Below are 18139 nucleotides of genomic sequence, written 5' to 3'. Positions count from 1 at the left end.
ATTAATTAAAGAGAGTGTTGATAGCAAACTGTTTGGTGTTCATCTATTAGCATTAACTGGCAAAAATTTCGTTTTAATCTACCTAATTTATAAATTCGTCAAATTCTACCAAAGTCATTAATTCTTCCTCTCTCCTTTCTTAATTACGTGGCTTGGATTGAGTTTAAAATAAAAACGACGAGATAAAACAGAAACAAGTCTTTGACGTTAGGTCAAAAAACGGAAAACGCAGAAAACCACAGGCTAGCTTCACCGCGGAAATATCTGAGAACAGTTCTAACAAGAATTTCCTATCGAAAAACAAACAAAGGAAATTTCTGTAATTACTGTCCTAGCCTCGCAAAGAAAAAACATTCCCTGGATTGATAGTGGTTACAATAACGGTTATACAATTCTTTGCTATTTGGAAGCAACAAAGTTAGGCTGTGACACAATCTACATGAAAATCACATTTTCACCAAATATTGGAGGGAACAATATATTAATTAAGCATTATCGATATCGTAAATGTTTTGTCAGCGCGTCATTCCCTGTCACAGTATACGGGACTTTTCAAAAGGCGTATGTCACGTGCCTTGCTCCAAATCTTCTTACCGTTACCAAGCTTCACACCATACCACGTTGCAAATTTTTGCGTTACTTTGCCTTGAGAGAACCCAACACGGTCATCGGACGCCACGATGATTTCTGCTCCCGTCCTGATCTCGGATGGCTTGGATTGCTTGTCTATTATTACATAATGCCTCTCAGCTCTAGGAAGTTCCACGATTTCGCTGACTATGGCGCCATGATTGCCCGATGGAGTAACTTCCACGCTTGTTTTACGAATCTTTGTAATGAAACCGTGAAAGTAGCGCGTGTGTTTGTTGATGTTATTCCAGCGAGCAAACACTTCCGAGCCTATGGCGAGACAGCCTAAAAAAAAAATAAAATAAAATAAAAAAAATAAAAAATAAAGAAACAAAAAAAGATAATAATAATAATAATAATAATAATAATAATAATAATAATAATAATAATAATAATAATAAAAAAACGAAAGTGCGCTTTCTTTAACAAAATGATGATGGCGATGATGATGATGATGATGATATCGTAAACAAGAAAAAGGGTTTAAAATTGCAAAAAATGGAGTCATAATCATTTATTGATTAATAATGATTTTTATTAATTATAATGATTCATAATGATTTATAATCATAATCATTTAAACTCACCTGACTGAAAATAACAGCCGTAAACTTCCGCTCGCAGGCAAGCTGTGGATCCCATAAAGTCCCGAGAGTCATGATGACGTAATATTCTTAGTCGTTTGGCCACAAGCTGCTCTTTCAGGTAATGTTTTACTACACTGTTTCTGTCTCTGTTGCCTTGAAATACCTTGAAAAGATTAAATAATTCAGACTAACTGATCCAGATTGAATGACTATCGATGGACAGACCATCGATTAGTTGATTGATTGATTGATTGACTGACTGACTGACTGACTGACTGACTGACTGACTGACTGACTGACTGACTGACTGACTGACTGACTAACTGACTGGATGGTTAGCTGACAGACTGTGACGTAACAATGCAGAAGCAAATAATGTTTTTTTTTTTTTTTTCTGAGATCGGCTCCATTTGAGCTGACGAGGGGCGCAACGAAAGAGCATGCAAATGTGGAATTTTGTTATAACTGAAATAAGGCTCCTGAAAACATTTGCATATTTATTATCGTAACCAAGAGCTAGGCTAAGACTTTAGTGTAACAATGTTCAAATCTAGCTACTGTTGACGAATTGAAGGAGCCCTCTGCTCGTAGTATACCGCTTCTTGTAAAAGTTCGTAAAATATTCGAGAATATTACCTTCACTTTCAATTAATAAACAAAACAAAACAAAACAACCGAAAACCGTACATTTTATAAAATGGACAAAATGTGCACTTTATATTTGACATGCAGATGCGATCCAGGGTGCGTATCCCAGATCGTACTTTTTTTCTGTTTTGAACAATCCCAATATAGAGCCACGCCCAAGGAAATGGATGATGTACCTTGTCATGTCCTGATTCTTGATACGTCAGCCAATATTTTCCAAGTGAGTACCTCAACACAAAACTTAACAGCCATTTATGTTCAACTGGATGACCTTGCGTTGCTACAGCGGTCACTTGCATAGTACGGCCAAAATCAATCTGGGCATTGAAAACAAATAGATGAAAGGACAAGTAAAGGAGTGAAATGGAATGGGTGGGACACCAAGCTATAATGACGATCAGTAAAAAAAAAAAAAAACACCTGGGAAAGATATTAAAGATACGTGGGGCACTGAAAGGGAAGCTTGGAAGGCACGAGTTAGTACGCGCGGAGTGATTGATCAATTTTTCTGGCCGTATTTCACTGCACGACCCTCTAAATTTGAAGGTTTCCTTTCCAGCGCTCCCGATTAACCTCAGATATAATAAATATCTTACTAACCTCGTTTTCTCGGTCTGTACTGTAAGTTACGGATCCTTGTTTTTTTGCCGTTGATTTAAGGGATTCAACGGGAAAAAACTCGGTCCGTAACTCACAGTACCGACCTTGAACTCGGTAAGTGAATGAACATTGTCCAAATCAAATGAAAATTAGCGTGGCATAAGACTTGCTGTAAACGTTATCGAAACCTTCCTTGATTCCGTGATCCTTGACTAGCAGAGAGGAGGACTTCTTTAAACACACGATCTGCTCCATAAAACCATTTTATAACAGTACAAAGTCCGTTTAAGTCAGCCAACCTATCAGCTTTGCCATGTTCATCGAAATTATCATAACGACTCTGTTTAATAGCTCCAATTATCTTCAGTTCTCTTGGGAAGGTTGGTTGGTTTTACCAGGTACGTAGTCAAAATCAGACTAGGCAAATCAGGTGGGCAAGTCAGACCACCGCTTTTACGCAGGGAATAGTCCCCTGTAGTGGTTACACGATGGGACTAGTCGCGGGGACCTGCGCATGGAATGACAAAATTTTTCGCGCTTTCATTTAAATTCGCGGAAACGTAGAGGCGGTCCTAAATAGTGAAACCGAATTCAATAAACAAAATATTGAAATAAATCAGCTCAAAAGACTCGTACAATATTCAACTATAAAATTACTTGGTGTTTGTTTCCAAAGTCGTATATTGGTGATTATAGAGAACCGATAAGAAGTAATTAACTATTCGATCGATCAAGACCTTTAGTACAGACAAATACAAGATTTAATATGCAGATCAACTCGGGAAAAAAGTAAGAGGTCCAATTAAATTTTGAAATAGTCGATCACGCATATGCTAGCAGGAAAATTTGGCGGAAACTTATCATACTGATCAGCGATTGGTTTATTTTCATTTCGTCGCAGGAAGTTGTCCCACGAATAGTTCAAACGCAGAGACCATTACAATTTTAAGGGACAAGGCTCGGGGATTTCAAACCAGTTTGAATTCGTGAGACTAGTCGCAGGGACCAATTTTTTTTCCTTGCAACTAGGGGTGAGTTGCATAAAATTCAACGTCGGGCGGAACTGCTATCGTCAGACGTTAAAATAATGAATGTGACCAGGATGAAGGTCTGGCGTTAGCAGTTACGCCCGACTTTAAAAATTTTATACAACTCACCCCAGATTTGTTGATGAATATATATACTGGTAGTTCACAACAACGGACTGGTCGCGGGGACTGGTCGCAGGTATTAGTTCCTTCGTGTGTGTCGAACTTTAGCCATAGTAAGGAAATGTGGGATCACACGAGGCAAAAGAAAATAATCTTCGACTTCGACGAGAGTCGAACCCACGACCTCTGGATTTGATGGTTCGTTGCTCTACCGACTGAGCTACGAGGCCAGGCAGGAGAAAGTCGTGGCTGATTATGGTGGTAATTTGTTTTACTAGTGCTGGTAGCACTACATTCATTGTACGCTTTACCCTTCTTACCTTGTGTGAGGTGTCTCCAACTATTTTGAATTGTCGTTTGCGTTGATGATCGAGCTCCTAGCACAGCGTAACCTACCCCGTGCAGAGTTATCGTATATAGAAACTAATTCAAATTTTGCAATCAAAAAAGACGTAAAAGAAAGGGAACCATGCAAAGAAACACCAAACATGTTATGTCATAATAACCTGGAAATATTTGGGTAGACTACTTCGAGCCGAACACCAAGCGCTGTTTCCATGGAGACGGCCATGTCTTGCTCCATGTCGGGAGTCTCTCTCTGAGGAAGCGGTCAGCTGTTGGCTGAATATCATCCGGTTTTTTAAACCAAGTGGAGAAGCACAACCTGAAACAAGGGAAAGAAAATCAGTCTTCATGTCATCAGGACAGCGATTACCCTGGGTGTGGTACTACGTCTCCTAACCATTTCACCCCACTAAACAAAACGAGGGTAACATAATTGATCCATGAAATCGGCGAAATGACGTCATTAAGTTACCAAAAGAAAGTTTTCTTTTAACAGAAGCACTTTTCCGCCATCGATCTGTTTCGCAAGATGTCTCTACTTGTATGACACTACTTCATAGTATACAAGCAAAGAGCCATTGAGAGCGCGTGCTTGCTCGTATTAAGCCGTTGTCTGCGTAATAAAGACATCTTGCCCTTGGATCTCAACAGATCCGTTTGCACATACTCGGGTGGGAAAATATAGAGAAAAGAAACTGGTCTGTGCTACTCGGAGGAACCGAGCGCTCCATGCATCTCTCCATCTCAACTGAACTTTAGATCTCTTAATTTACATTTTAGGTTACCTCCGTCTGGGTTCAGAGACATGAGGTGAAATGAGAACTAAAGCGAAACTTACTGGCACATGTGGGAACCGGATTACTCCAATTTCCATAAATTTGACATCTCGTCGTTTTATGGCCACGGATAGAGAATCCATTGTTGCACTGATATTGAACAATGTTTCCAAACAAGTACTTGCTGCGTAGTTCTGGTGTCGCTTTACCATAACTTGGTTGGGGCGGAGCATCACATGTTTGCACTGTGAAGGGACATAGTACACATATGAAGTATAAGTTGTTTACCATTAACCCAAAAAATCCGCGCATTTTGGAACCACGTTGTTCGTTTTTCACAGTCAAATTTTCAACATGAAGATAATTTCGGAAAAGGTTGTTAGTAAGGTTGTTGGGACTTTCGAAATGGCAATTTTGTCTTCCATTGAAGCCTCTCATCGTTTACTCCAATTCTAGTCATTTGCCTAAACCAAAATGCCGAGCTCTTTGGAGCATTAAATTGCATAGAACGTCTCTTTAAACAGGAAGTTCCTATCGAAATTATGGGAAGCTTATACGGTAAACAAAATTACGTATTGCATTGCTCATAGTAAAGTATGCCAGTGCAATACATTAAGAGGTGGGTATGACGTTAATGGTGAACGGACAGCAAGAAAATCATCCTTGGTCCTTGCAGGGCCCATGGGATAATCTGGTCACGGGAATGATCTGCAGTTAGACCTTCTTAAAATTCTCGTTTACTTTTCAGTAGGTAACTAACTTGAATTCCGCGGGATTTGCCAAATTAATAATGCAGGCTACTCACAATCATTCCAAATCGAAGAAGAATTTGACGTTGGCAATTTTGTACCAAATGATCTCCCATTTTTTGCTTTTAATTGTCAAATTATTCAACGAGAAAAAGCATAGCTTCGATAGCAAAACTTTTTGGAGCGGGAATTTTTACGTTGTTGTCGTCAAGTCGTCACTTCTGTATCTGATATGCAATTCAAAGTGATATAAATACAAAACAACATTTGAAGACTTACTGTAGCACTCAGGTTGATCCCCGCTCCAAGTGGCATTAGCGAGACACCTCCTCTCTGCAGATCCCTTCATAAGGTAACCTTGAGCCTCATTACAACGGAACACATAAACAGCCATGTACGTCGTTCCTGTTTGTCTTTTAATAACGCCATTCGACAGTTTACGAAGAGGCCCGCATGATACAGCTGAAATGGAAACAAAGAAGAAGAAGAAGAGTCATGACAACTACATTTGTGTTTCAGTCCGAGGTTAATAAATGCCCATATAAGCGATGGAAGATTCCTAAGGTAGAATACTGAAAATATCGACTAAATTGTTGGCTAGAGTTATAAATATATCTTACGTTCGCAGCTAAACCGAGGTGTTGTCCAGACACCACTCTGACACTCAGCCTCTGGAATTCCCACAAGTTCGTAGCCAGAGTGACAACTGTAGTAAATTTTCTCGCCATCCAGATATTTGCTCTGTGAACCGCGGGCGGACGTCAGATAGGAAAGTCTAGGAATTTCAGGCGCATTGCAACTTGGTGCTGGAGTTAAGAAGAAGGAAACATTGCTTGGCCACAACAACAACAACAACAACAACAAAAATAATAACAACAACAACAACAAGAAAACTGCTAACAATAAATTTCAAGCTTGAAAAGTTTGAATGCAGAAGTAAATAGTGGCAAGGTATAAAACATTGTTCGCATTGTGTTTGGCTGGCCAAGGACTCAAAACGTAAGCCATGAAGGCTTAATAAGGGGCCTCATGGGCATTTTCTTCCGCATCCTACGCCGCTTAGATTTTTAGCCGTTCCCCTCAGCAAATTTGAGCTCCTTGAAAAGTTTTTTTTTTTTTTTTATTTTAAGAAAGTTTTAATTTTGAAATTTTTTTGGAACCTTTGGAATGATTGGCTATTAAGGCGAAAAACAAAAAAAAATTTCTTGGCAACATGTCCAGGACTCCTAAAGGAGAGTTTAAGTTTTGTATTAATATTTTGTTGAGGGTGTCGAGCTATCTCGCACCCGTGGCGCTACGATTTTAACGGTCAAATTACTTCGGACCGCCAAAAAAGAATAAACGAATGAGCATGAATAATTTATGTTTTTGATTAAATTCCGATTAAATTGATATAAAGTTTACGAGTGATGGAGTAACCGAGCGAGTGACAATTTCTCCACATTACATAACTCGTTCAATGCGCATGCGCGCATTCACGAGTTAAAAACTGGATCATTGTTTAATGCCATTCCAGGGATTTGATTGGGTTAGCGGCCATGGTATATAAGCCATTATACCATGCCCGACAAATAGCGACCATTAAATTGTCTTCTGGTTGTTCTTGCAGAGCGGAATCAGTAAGATCCATTTATTAGAGCCAACGAGGCGTCGTTGGCTATCTATCATCGCATATCCAACTAGCGCGAGTGGAATAACTGTTGACTATACACTCCAAAAGAACCTTCCCTATAGAGTACATACCACTACATCTGAATTTGAGAGGAGACCACTGTCCCATGACACACTGCCTCTTTGGAATTCCCACCATTATAGATCCAGGGTTACAACTGTAATAAATATTTTCACCATGTTCATAGTGTAATTTAGCGGCTTTCCAGGTCTGATAAGCGAACACCGGGACTTCAGGTGCCTTGCCACACCAATGTGCTGTTTTAAAATATGTAAAATAGATAACCATTAGTACTTCTCGTAAGCAAACGAGCAAATCTATTTAAGAACACGCATAAAAGGAGAAAACCCTGATCGGTAACTTATCTAACCATCACAGGCAACTTCTGTCATCATTCGGTTCCTTTTAACTTGAGTTTTTTTTACAAATTTTGTGTTCAGTTGAACCTCTTCTGGCGAACACCTGTAATTAGTGGCCCACGAGCGACATAGTATGCTGTTAGGTTGATTGATTAAATTGATTCGATTTTGGTCTGGTAATTTATTTCTTTATGAATTAAGATCGCAAGTCTCAGATTCGAGGTTTAGTTGTTGCAGATGTAGGATCACGGTGGAAAACTACTTTTCAAATTGAATTGAATAATGGAATGTTCGGTTAGAATATCAAATTATCTAGCACAAGATTTCATTGATTTATTTGCGAACTATCTGACTCCACAAAAGTTTGCTTGTCACTTCGTGGGAAACCCTAAAACGGTCTTCTCCCCACGTGCGTGCAGCCCTATAGCAGCTGTCGACTTTCAGACATTTACCTGATCGTCTTCACGCGCAACTTGACATTGTGCATATATAAAATCTATCCTTAAAAATAGCTACATTTTAAAAGCATATTGACTTTAAAGCGTATAATTCAGAATTGATTGTGCTTGGAAAATAATCACTTAATTTGCTCAATTAAGAGGTGGTCAAAACACTTGTCTTGCAAATGGCAATTCTTAGGTTTGTTACTATACCCAGGCATTTTGGTTGCTCGCCGCTCCATGAACCATTCCTCAAACAAGTTCTTTGTGAAGGTCCAACCAGTCTGTAACCTTTTTTGCAGTTGAAGGATACGTTATGCGGATGTGTTGTTCTGGATCCAAACATCCAGCCATTTTCAGGAGGAGCAAGTCGGCCGCAGTCCATTCCTGAAGGTACGTATGTGAATTAATTACATTTTAATTCCGGCATCAGAGAACAAGGACCAGTTATTTAAACAGAGCCTAACTTAGGGCGCTTTAAGGCAACCAGTGGGCCTCCAAATCTGTTTATAAGTGATTTATTTTAAGTAGATAAATAGTTTTCTAGTCTGGGATGCAAGCCTTCTCTTTACCGTCGGCAGTAGACAATGTTTAGATATGATTGTTGGCAAAATTAAAAACGGCTTAGAACGTGGGTTTGTTAAACACCGTCTAAAGATCGGCAATTAAGAAGGAGCGAAAGATAACGATTAAGTATACTTCCTCTTTTACTAAAATAGCAATTACAGCGGAACTATCTTCTGAGACAACCGGATTTTATGCAGGATTTTTCAATCTCAATTAAAAGAAGTACGCATGGCTTGTCTTTTGACTATTACTTCACTACTTCTCTGTTGTAATAAATTTCCAGGTAAATTTGAATTTATAACTGCTTTCTCTTTATAGAACCGTTACAATTATAATTTTTACACAATCTAAGATTACAAGATTTAAAAATGAAATTATTATTGAAAGAAGAAATTACCTCGGCATAGGACTTCTCCTCTTGTCCAAGTGCCATCCGCCTGACACATCCGCTTGGATTCTCCGTGAAGAAAAAACCCTTGCTTGCAGCTGATGGTAATGACATTTGGATATGTTGTAGAGGTACCATGAAAAATGCCATATTCAGGAACAGTTATCGGTCCACAATCAACCGCTGGAGAGAAGACATAGTAAATTAGGCGTGTAAATACACGACTAGCTGTCAGACATCGTTATTGTTTATATTATTTTGCAACTCACTTAAAATCTTGACATCAGTACACAAATGTTTTTAGTGCAAATGAACGAATTTAGAGAATAATGGACTACCCATTTTCACTGTTCTCTTTGGAGCAACAGACAAAATCCTTATATTTGAAGATAAAATTAACTAGTCTAGTGGAACCTTCCAAAAGCGGGCACTGCCTTTCCAACCAGGCATTGGTGTCTGCCTTTGACTTTCTATAAATATTATCCATAAAAAAACCCGTCCACATGTTTAGGAAACTATTAACAGGTTTGTTTTTAAGGTTCTACAGCCCTTCAAAGGAGTGTAAGTGCCCTAAAGAAAGATGTCTGCTCACCGGACGGTATCCTCCATTATGTAGTTTAAGTGGACGAACACCCCTTTCCCCCACCCTCCCCGGGCAATAACAACAAACTAAGCTGTTCCAGGTAACACCTAATATGTCAAATTTAGACCACTGAACCCTCTTGTTTGTTTAGTTTGTACCTTTGCATTTCACATCTTCCCCGCTCCATTGTCCATTGGCTTCACATTTCCAGATAGCGGATCCTTGGAGTTCAAATCCCTCATCGCACTTAAACTCCACTTCATTTGGATAAGTCGTATCCGAGCCAATGAAGCTTCCGTTAAGAGGTTTTGATAATTGACCACAGTTTTTCGCTAAATCACAGAAAAATTTAATCATTGTTTGGACACAATTTAGATGTTAGTTGCTTTCAGTATAAGATGAAGTTGATTCCTACCAGTACAAAGGTTACTCGGCACTCGATTTCATAACCTCTTTGACTACGAATATCTGAACTTTGAAGTCTAATTAATTGTTTAAAGGTACTGTAACAATTTTGATATAACGATCACTATAATGAGAACAAAATGGTGTGGTATTTTGTGTGTTGGACTTGCAACTAAGAAACGTCAGGTAACTGTTGATGGTCATCTTCATCCAATGTACAACAGGTTATCTTACATTTGCAAAATGATACTTTTCACTCAGGCAAGCTAGCCAAATAAAATTAAATTTAAATTAAATTAAATTAAATAAAACTATCTACTAGCTGTTATGCGTGAAAAAACATCAAAAGTATGCACAAAATATTAACGGACCTTCGCAAACTCCATACGTCCGACTCCAGGTTCCATTTGCTTGACATTTCAGAAGAGGTGTCCCACGAAGAGTGAAACCCACGTCACAAGCCAACGTCACAATGTTTGGGTAAACTGTACTATTCCCACTCAAAGTGCCATTACGTAAAGGCTGAGGAGGACCGCAATCAACCGCTAAATCAAGCAAACAAAAGCAGATAAGCTTTTCAGGAGAAGGGATTAAAAAAAAAACATTCGAAAATGGTAGCTCAATAAACCCCTTTCCCCCCCCCCCCCCCCGCTCCACCCACCTCCTCCCCCCCCAAACAAAAAAAAAAAAAAGGAAAAAGGAAATTATCTCGTCCAAAAATTAGTAGAGTTGCAAGTAAAGTTGACTCAGAGTTAGGTAGGAATGATGATAGCATACGTGTATTTCCCACATTCATTCACAAAAATGCCTAATTTAGATGCTTGACTTACGCGTGCAAACGGGTTGTTTTCCACTCCACGTTCGATTAGCCAGACACATTCTTGACGAAGAGCCATTGAGAATATAGCCGCTATTACAGGAGAATTGGGCAAGATTCGGGAACACCGTTAAGTTGCCAAATAATGCACCATTTCTTGGAACTGACAATGGACCACAGTCAACAGCTGCAGAAACAAAACATCACGTCGACAAATAAGACGCCGCCTTTGGTAATAATACAAATATTGACAGTGAAAAAGCACGGAAATATCGTGGCGAGTTTCCAACTATCAGGGGTTTAACTTAGATTCATTGATTTGTGAGCGCATGAAGAGCCTTAACTATTTTGCAACACCGGATAGTCACGTGGATGTGCCATTAAACATACGCCAGAAAACGACGCGTCATAGCATGGTACTACCATACAACAGTTTGTCTGTTTCAGACATTGTCGAAGTGATAGAGAAATAGAACTAAAAAATATGGGGTAAGAAGGGTGAACTAGGTGTCGGTTCTGTACTGTAGTAGATAATATCTTGGAAGAACGACAAAAAGATCACTCCACAGATGATTGCAAGGCCGAAAATTTTTCGTGAACATCACACGCTTTAATAGAAAAAAAATCGACTTTTTTTTTTCAACAAAGTGACACTTTACTGTGTGACGAATGAAAACCGGAGGCACCCGGAGCACTTGAAGAGCACTAATTGTCATTCCAGGCACGAATGCATGAGATTGAACCGAAAGGCGCAACTCATACCTTGGCACAAAGTCACGCTTCCACTCCAAGATCCATTTGCTTGACAACGTCGTACTGATGAGCCTTTTAAAATAAAACCCTCGTCGCATCTGAAAGTAACTTCGTTCGGGAAAGTTGTTTCACCACCAGCATGAGAACCATCAGAAGGAGCAGATAGTGGTCCACAATCTTTGGCTGTAGAAAATAATTTTTGACAACTACGTCACGGTTTCAGCAATGATTTTTGAGAAAGAACTTTAGTAATAAAACAACTCCATTACGAACAAGCACTAATTGAACTACTATTTGGCTATATGTCTTTTATGTAAGAGATAAATACCGAGAACGGAGGTATTAATCCATATGTATATGGATTAATACCGACGTTGGAGGTATTTATCTGACTTATTTCATGAATAGCGATCCTTTGTTCAAGGGGACAAACGCCGGCTAATTAGTACCGTCACACTTAGGTGAGAAACGGAGAACAATAGAAGCAACCTGATGTGTGCGTTTCTCGCAGTACTGCTAATGTAAACGAGGGATTTATTTGTATAAATCCCTCGTTTCAGTTAGTTTCATATTCATGAAGGATGTAAGTTAAATAAAGGATGTTGAATAACAAAAGAAAATGTGTGATTCATGAAATAAGGCATTTTAGATACCAACACAACATATCATTTTTACCTTCACAAAAGCTTAAGGTTTTGCTCCAGGTTCCATTTGTCTGACATTTTATCTTCGATGAGCCACGAAGGACGAATCCCTCATCACAACTGTGATGCCTGACATTTGGATACACTGTACTTCCACCGATAATACTTCCGTTCTGGAGAGGGTGAGGCTGGCCACAATTAACAGCTGAAAAGTGAAGTAGCGTATAATGAAGCATTAATCGCCAATGAATTACATGTAACTTCACACCCTGTTCTAGACAAGTGAAAGAGCATGACAAAACGTGACCATGCTGCTAAAGTTAGGTTGCCATAAAAGACAGCAAAGATCCAGTCTATCTGTCCGTTATATTCCTTATATGAAGTTGCATATTCACTGGAGACAAGAGAGGTACACTACCAGTTTTGTTTGCACTAGAGACAAGTTCAAGAGAAGAGCGCATGTGGAGGATAATTCGAGAATTAATTCTGATATTTATCAATATTTGCTTTTATTCAAAGGAAGAACAGGTGATAGATTTAAAAGCGAAACACATTTAAGAACCCGGGACACAGTTGTTACTACCTTGGAAGGGCTGAGTACCTGCAGTTGGTGGGTATATGTAGTTTCCGCTACACTTACCTGCAGTGCATGATGAACATCGTTTAACGAGGAAAACCGTTAGTTTACTCTTCCTAACGATAAATGCCCTAAATTTGTGAAAATGAGCTATGATTGACATTCGCGACTAAAGAGAAACATGTGTAATGGGTTTCTTCGGTTCTTACAATTCTCACTTTAGACATACCAACACACGAGGTTGACAAACCACTCCATGTCCCATTAGCCTGGCACGTCCTCGCAGAGGATCCATCGAGAAGGAACCCAGGGTCACAGTTAAAAAGCACACTATTAGGGAATACTGTGGAGTTACCAGAAGAAGATCCGTTCATGGGAATGGATAAAGGACCACAGTTGACAGCTAGAAATACAAGATGAAATAAAATAATGCATTTTTAAGTCCCACTCTGGCAGACTTGCAAACGTCTCCAGCATCCTCTGATTTAACGTCATGGATTTTAGACATACCACAACATACAGTTGGAAATCCACTCCATGTTCCACTAGCCTGACAGGTCCTCTTAGATGATCCATTAAGAATGAACCCCGGGTCACAATTAAACAGTACACTATTGGGGAATACTGTGGAGCCACCATAGGAGGAGCCGTTCATAGGAGCAGATAAAGCACCACAGTCCACAGCTAAACATAAATTCAGTATAACAAATAAAAAGCATTACTAGCAAACCAGCTAACGAACAAGTTTTATAAGAATGGTATGCCGCATGAATTGTATATTTTGTTGATATCTGTTAGCGTTCGCTGTTGCGGTGTCCCCGCCTGTACTTATGCGTATTTATGTATTATGTGATAGTATGTATCATTTTTTTGTCTTACTTTTTATCTTGGAATGTTTCATTCTAGTTAGATTTTTGTATTGTTATTTATTTTAGTCTTACAAATTAAAATTATAAATAAGTTATATTTTTTCTGAACAAATACATTGACAAGTAAAAATAAACGATAAAGTTCGAAGTGATAGAAATAAATGAAGTCAATGTCAGAAATAGTTCACCAAAAAAATTAACATAATGTCTGAATATATAATGTCACGTAAATAATTTAGCTTAAAAAAAAAAAAAAAACATACAAACTTTATTGATGCTCCCTAAGTGGGTTTTTCAGCTTGAATTGAGCGTGAACTATTTCTGACATTGACTTAATTTATTTCTATCACTTCGAACTTGATAATGGCGTCATGACGACCCCGAAACGTTGTTCGGTCTAATATGGTTTATTTTTACTTGTCTATGTATATCCAAACCTTTACTTATAACAAATAAATTGCCAAAAATGTAAAATAATCTCAAAAATAGCTATCATGTCGTAAACGAGAAATTAATCTAAGTAAATTAAGCCAAGTAAAGTATAAGTTAAAAGTCGTTTCGAAACTTCTGCGTTTTACCCTCGCAAAATGTCCGATTTCCACTCCACGTCCCATTTTCCTGACAATGTCTCACAGCAGAGCCCATGAGATTAAATCCTTCATCGCAACCAAACAAAATCTTGTTTGGAAAGACTGTAAAGTTGCCAATAGAAGAACCATTTCTTGGGACAGCTGGAGGACCACAATCTCGCGCTGGAAAAATAATAACAGTGATACGATTTCTTTAGAATACGTATCCTGAAACATTGCCAGTTAAACAAGTCATTAGCCTGTGAACGCAGACGTATTTTCGGCTTTCGATTCTTTCCTCAGGGAGAAGCAACAGCCGGAAATACGCCTGCGTTCTTAGGCTAGCAAGTCATGGACAGGACAGAATTTGTGCACAAGAATATCTTTATGAATGAAGATAAAAGTTTGTTTCAAACCCACCGTCACACTTGGCCGTCAATCCACTCCATGTCCCATTAGCCTGACACATCCTCGAGGAAGATCCATTAAGAATAAATCCAGGGTCACAGTTAAATAGCACACTATTAGGGAACACTGTGGATTTGCCAGAAGAGGAGCCGTTCAGGGGAACGGATAACGGACCACAGTCGACAGCTAGAGAAAGGTAATAGAAGTTATTACCGAAATGCGTTTCCTTCACGTTTCAGCCCTTAAACTGAGGATATGGTGTAGTATTTTATTTTATTTGATTATTTTTTTAATAAAACCGTTGATCACAAAATCTTTGTTTTTTTGAAAAGAAACCATAGGCTTATGACTTTTGGCAACCCTCTAATAACCATATCAATGAAATAATCTCACCTTTGCAGTAAGTCTCTCTACCGCTCCAGGATCCATTCGAGAGGCAACGTCTAACGACTGCACCGTTTAAAATAAATCCCGCGTCGCAGCTAAAAATCACTTCATTTGGAAAGGTTGTCTTGCGCCCTGAATATGAACCATTCAAAGGAACAGCGAGAGGGCCACAATCCTTAGCTGCAGAAAATAAAAGGTAATATACGGGATCAAGGACGGCGGTACTGCCAACTGCGCTTAATAATGATAATGACGATCTAGGAGCATTATACATTGCTTAATGCTCTTACAAGAAAAAATTAAAAAAATAAGAAAATAAATAGTAAAATAGAAAAAATCAAACAGTAAATCTTAAAACAGGACAAAGAAAAAATAGGATAAAAATGACAAGGTCTTAGATTTAAATATTTTTGAAAGGACGCGAGTTTCACAGTTTTTGAGCGCAAACCGATTACACTTAGGTATGGACAGGTATGGACTTGCTTTATTTTTTACGTTATTTGACCTTCACAAAAGCTGGAAGATTTGCCCCACGTTCCATTTGTCTGGCACTGTATCTCGGATGAGCCACGAAGGATGAATCCCTCATCACAATTGAAAAGCATAACATTTGGATACACTGTACTTCCACCCGTGACACTTCCATTTTGCAAAGGCTGCGGCTGACCACAATCAACAGCTGGAAAGTAAAATAGCATTAAACTAAAGTATACACGTACTGTAAACACCTCCATTTTCAATTATAGGCAAATGATTAAAGTAAAAAAAAAAAACAACAACTACAAATGAAGAAGAGTTTAATAGACTACATATTATCGACCAAAACGGGGTTTCTAACATAAGTGGATTAGATAGGGTCCGTCCGTCAGTCTGTAGGCGGAAAACAAATCTCATTCACTCGAATTTTTTAATAATTTTTTTACTGTAAAGAACTGTCATTAACTGATCGTCCATCCGTCAGCTGGTTGAGGGCCAAAAATCCGGGGTTTTTTAGGGTAGTGACAAACGAGATGAGGAATCAGGTTTAAGGTTCTGTATTATTCAAACGACTAGCTTGCGTGGAGAATAAAAGAGAAAAAAATGTTGATATCTATTCGAGGTTAAGTTTGTGATAGGAAATATAAAATCTGCGCATAAATTGAGAAGCAGAAGCGTTTTGTTGATTTTATTAGCAAAGCACTTCGAATACTGTTTACTGCGAATGCTCCTTTCATTTGAGCTACGCATACACTGCTTGTTAGATGGTGATGTTGTGTACGCAGCTTTTGTGAGAGGCAAGGCATTATAAGGCAGAAGCTCGTATATACTTCCAGAAGAAAACCGGTGGAGGACTGGACACCAAGTCTTGATAGCCGTGATGAAAGCTGGAGAAGCACGTATGATAGAATTCCTTTTGCAATTGCATCTTCAGACATACCAACACACGAGGTTGACAAACCACTCCATGTTCCATTGCCCTGGCACGTCCTCTTGTAAGAACCATTAAGGTTAAACCCAGGGTCACAGGCGAATAGTACACTATTGGGGAAAACTGTCGAGTCGCCAGAAGACGAACCGTTAAGAGGAACGGGTAAACGACCACAGTCGACAGCTAGAAATAAGTGGCAAATATTAGAACTGTAATGCTACCATTTAAAAAAACTAGTTATCCAATTGTAAACTACACTCACATGTTTGTGAAAAAAGGCGAACTTTTGTTCAATAGTAAGAGATGATAAACGTCAGAGTAAGACTAACTAGATGACGAATAACGATGGCCCTCTTCATAACAATCCTTGTCGACATGTTTAAATCAATGTTTAGCTTCATCAGCAGAGTTGATAAGGTAATTTGGCCACCCTAAAGAGATTCGATTCAGCACTCGAATCTCTTTCAGTGGCCAAATTACCTTATAAACTCTGTTGATAAAACCAAACGTTCGTTTCCTCTCCCCCACTGACGCAGCACCACAGGTTCTTTAGAAACTAACCCCTTATCTATTTTTCCTCAAATCAACACTGACATGGAAGAAGAATACTAGTTGGATTGTTTCTTTGCAATTACTGCTTCGAACCTACCAACACATACGGCCCGAGATCCACTCCATGTCCCATCAGACTGACATGTCCTCTTGGAGGATCCATTAAGAATGAATCCAGCGTCACAGTTGAAAAACACACTGTTGGGGAAAACTGTGGAGTCGCCAGACAAGGAACCGTTCATGGGTACAGATACAGGACCACAGTCAACAGCTAGGTTTACGTTGATTAAAATACATACACACATTAGTACAACCTTCTTACGATTTCAATATTGCATAATTTCACACACCAAAATAGGCAAATAAGTGAGATACATCCAAGTACTACCTTCACAATATGTGACATTTCCACCCCACGTTCCATTCTCCTGGCAAAGCCTGACACGGGCTCCCTTTAGAATAAATCCTTCATCACAATGGAACATGATCTTGTTCGGAAAGACTGTCAGATCACCTTGAGAGGAACCATTTGTTGGGACACGGAGGGGACCGCAATCTCGTGCTGTACAATAAATGATATTAATGTTACCTATGTACTTCCAATGCAGTACCCGCAGAATTGAGTTACGTAGATATATTTAGAGGAATGAGTATGAGAAACGTACATGGTGTGAGTAAAAGATCACTTTGCAAGCTCGGAAAACTCGCTGTATCCACGACATTTCTAAATTAAAACTCCCAGTTCGCTTTCCTCGCCTGGAAAACAATGGTAATGTGTCGACTTTCACGATTCTGTTGCAAAGGATGGAAGAAGAGAACGCTTATTTAGCACTTGTTAAATACATCTCCCATGTGAACATGAAGTAAAGGTGAATGTCATGCATTTGCTTACCCACTTACAGAAAGAACGAAAGAACAGACGCTCAGTGGAACAGAGAATGCATAATATTTTTCTTTACTTCAGTTTTGTTTAGACAAAAAGTGACGGTTGAACAAACGAAAAAGGAGAACAAAACTCTCAGTCTCACTCGCTTGAACGAAGCTCACTCACTTTGTTACGCGTCTCACTAACGCACTAGACCACGGAGATTGTAACATGTATTAGAGAATAGCGATGGCACCTGGGAAACCAGAATGGAAACTAACATACAGACATGTTGAGAATGGTGAGAGATTACCAGCACCAAAAAAGCAAGGAGCGTTAAAGTGTGCAAACAAACTACCATATTTTGCCCACTTTTGGAGAAAATCACAA

General features: G+C 39.0%; 1 protein-coding gene across 27 annotated transcripts in view; it reads right to left on the bottom strand.

Annotated features, from left to right (window-relative positions):
* Nucleotides 1-46: 46 nt before the first annotated feature.
* The window catches only part of LOC146483883 (CUB and sushi domain-containing protein 1-like), a 167603-nt gene continuing 149510 nt past the window's right edge, over nt 47-18139 (bottom strand). For 25 of the 27 annotated variants that reach the window (XM_085105159.1, XM_085105150.1, XM_085105167.1 and 22 more), the window contains 24 exons: nt 17273-17446; nt 16982-17155; nt 16342-16515; nt 15430-15603; nt 14931-15104; nt 14550-14723; nt 14139-14312; nt 13202-13375; nt 12921-13094; nt 12146-12319; nt 11480-11653; nt 10731-10904; nt 10272-10445; nt 9654-9827; nt 8922-9095; nt 8171-8344; nt 7230-7415; nt 6107-6292; nt 5766-5948; nt 4800-4982; nt 4123-4280; nt 2042-2182; nt 1218-1380; nt 47-915 (listed from right to left, as the gene is read on the bottom strand). In XM_085105159.1, the coding sequence (XP_084961285.1) occupies nt 524-915; nt 1218-1380; nt 2042-2182; nt 4123-4280; nt 4800-4982; nt 5766-5948; nt 6107-6292; nt 7230-7415; nt 8171-8344; nt 8922-9095; nt 9654-9827; nt 10272-10445; nt 10731-10904; nt 11480-11653; nt 12146-12319; nt 12921-13094; nt 13202-13375; nt 14139-14312; nt 14550-14723; nt 14931-15104; nt 15430-15603; nt 16342-16515; nt 16982-17155; nt 17273-17446 (4376 nt within the window). In that variant the 3' untranslated portion in view covers nt 47-523. The remainder of the gene's footprint in view (nt 916-1217; nt 1381-2041; nt 2183-4122; nt 4281-4799; nt 4983-5765; nt 5949-6106; nt 6293-7229; nt 7416-8170; nt 8345-8921; nt 9096-9653; nt 9828-10271; nt 10446-10730; nt 10905-11479; nt 11654-12145; nt 12320-12920; nt 13095-13201; nt 13376-14138; nt 14313-14549; nt 14724-14930; nt 15105-15429; nt 15604-16341; nt 16516-16981; nt 17156-17272; nt 17447-18139) is intronic. The other 2 variants (XM_085105162.1, XM_085105174.1) reach the window with 2 other exon arrangements.

The sequence above is a fragment of the Pavona decussata genome, unplaced genomic scaffold, assembly GCF_977016875.1.
Source record: "Pavona decussata unplaced genomic scaffold, jaPavDecu1.1 SCAFFOLD_37, whole genome shotgun sequence".
Taxonomy (NCBI): Eukaryota; Metazoa; Cnidaria; class Anthozoa; order Scleractinia; family Agariciidae; genus Pavona; species Pavona decussata.
This window is presented reverse-complemented; position numbering and strand designations above follow the sequence as displayed.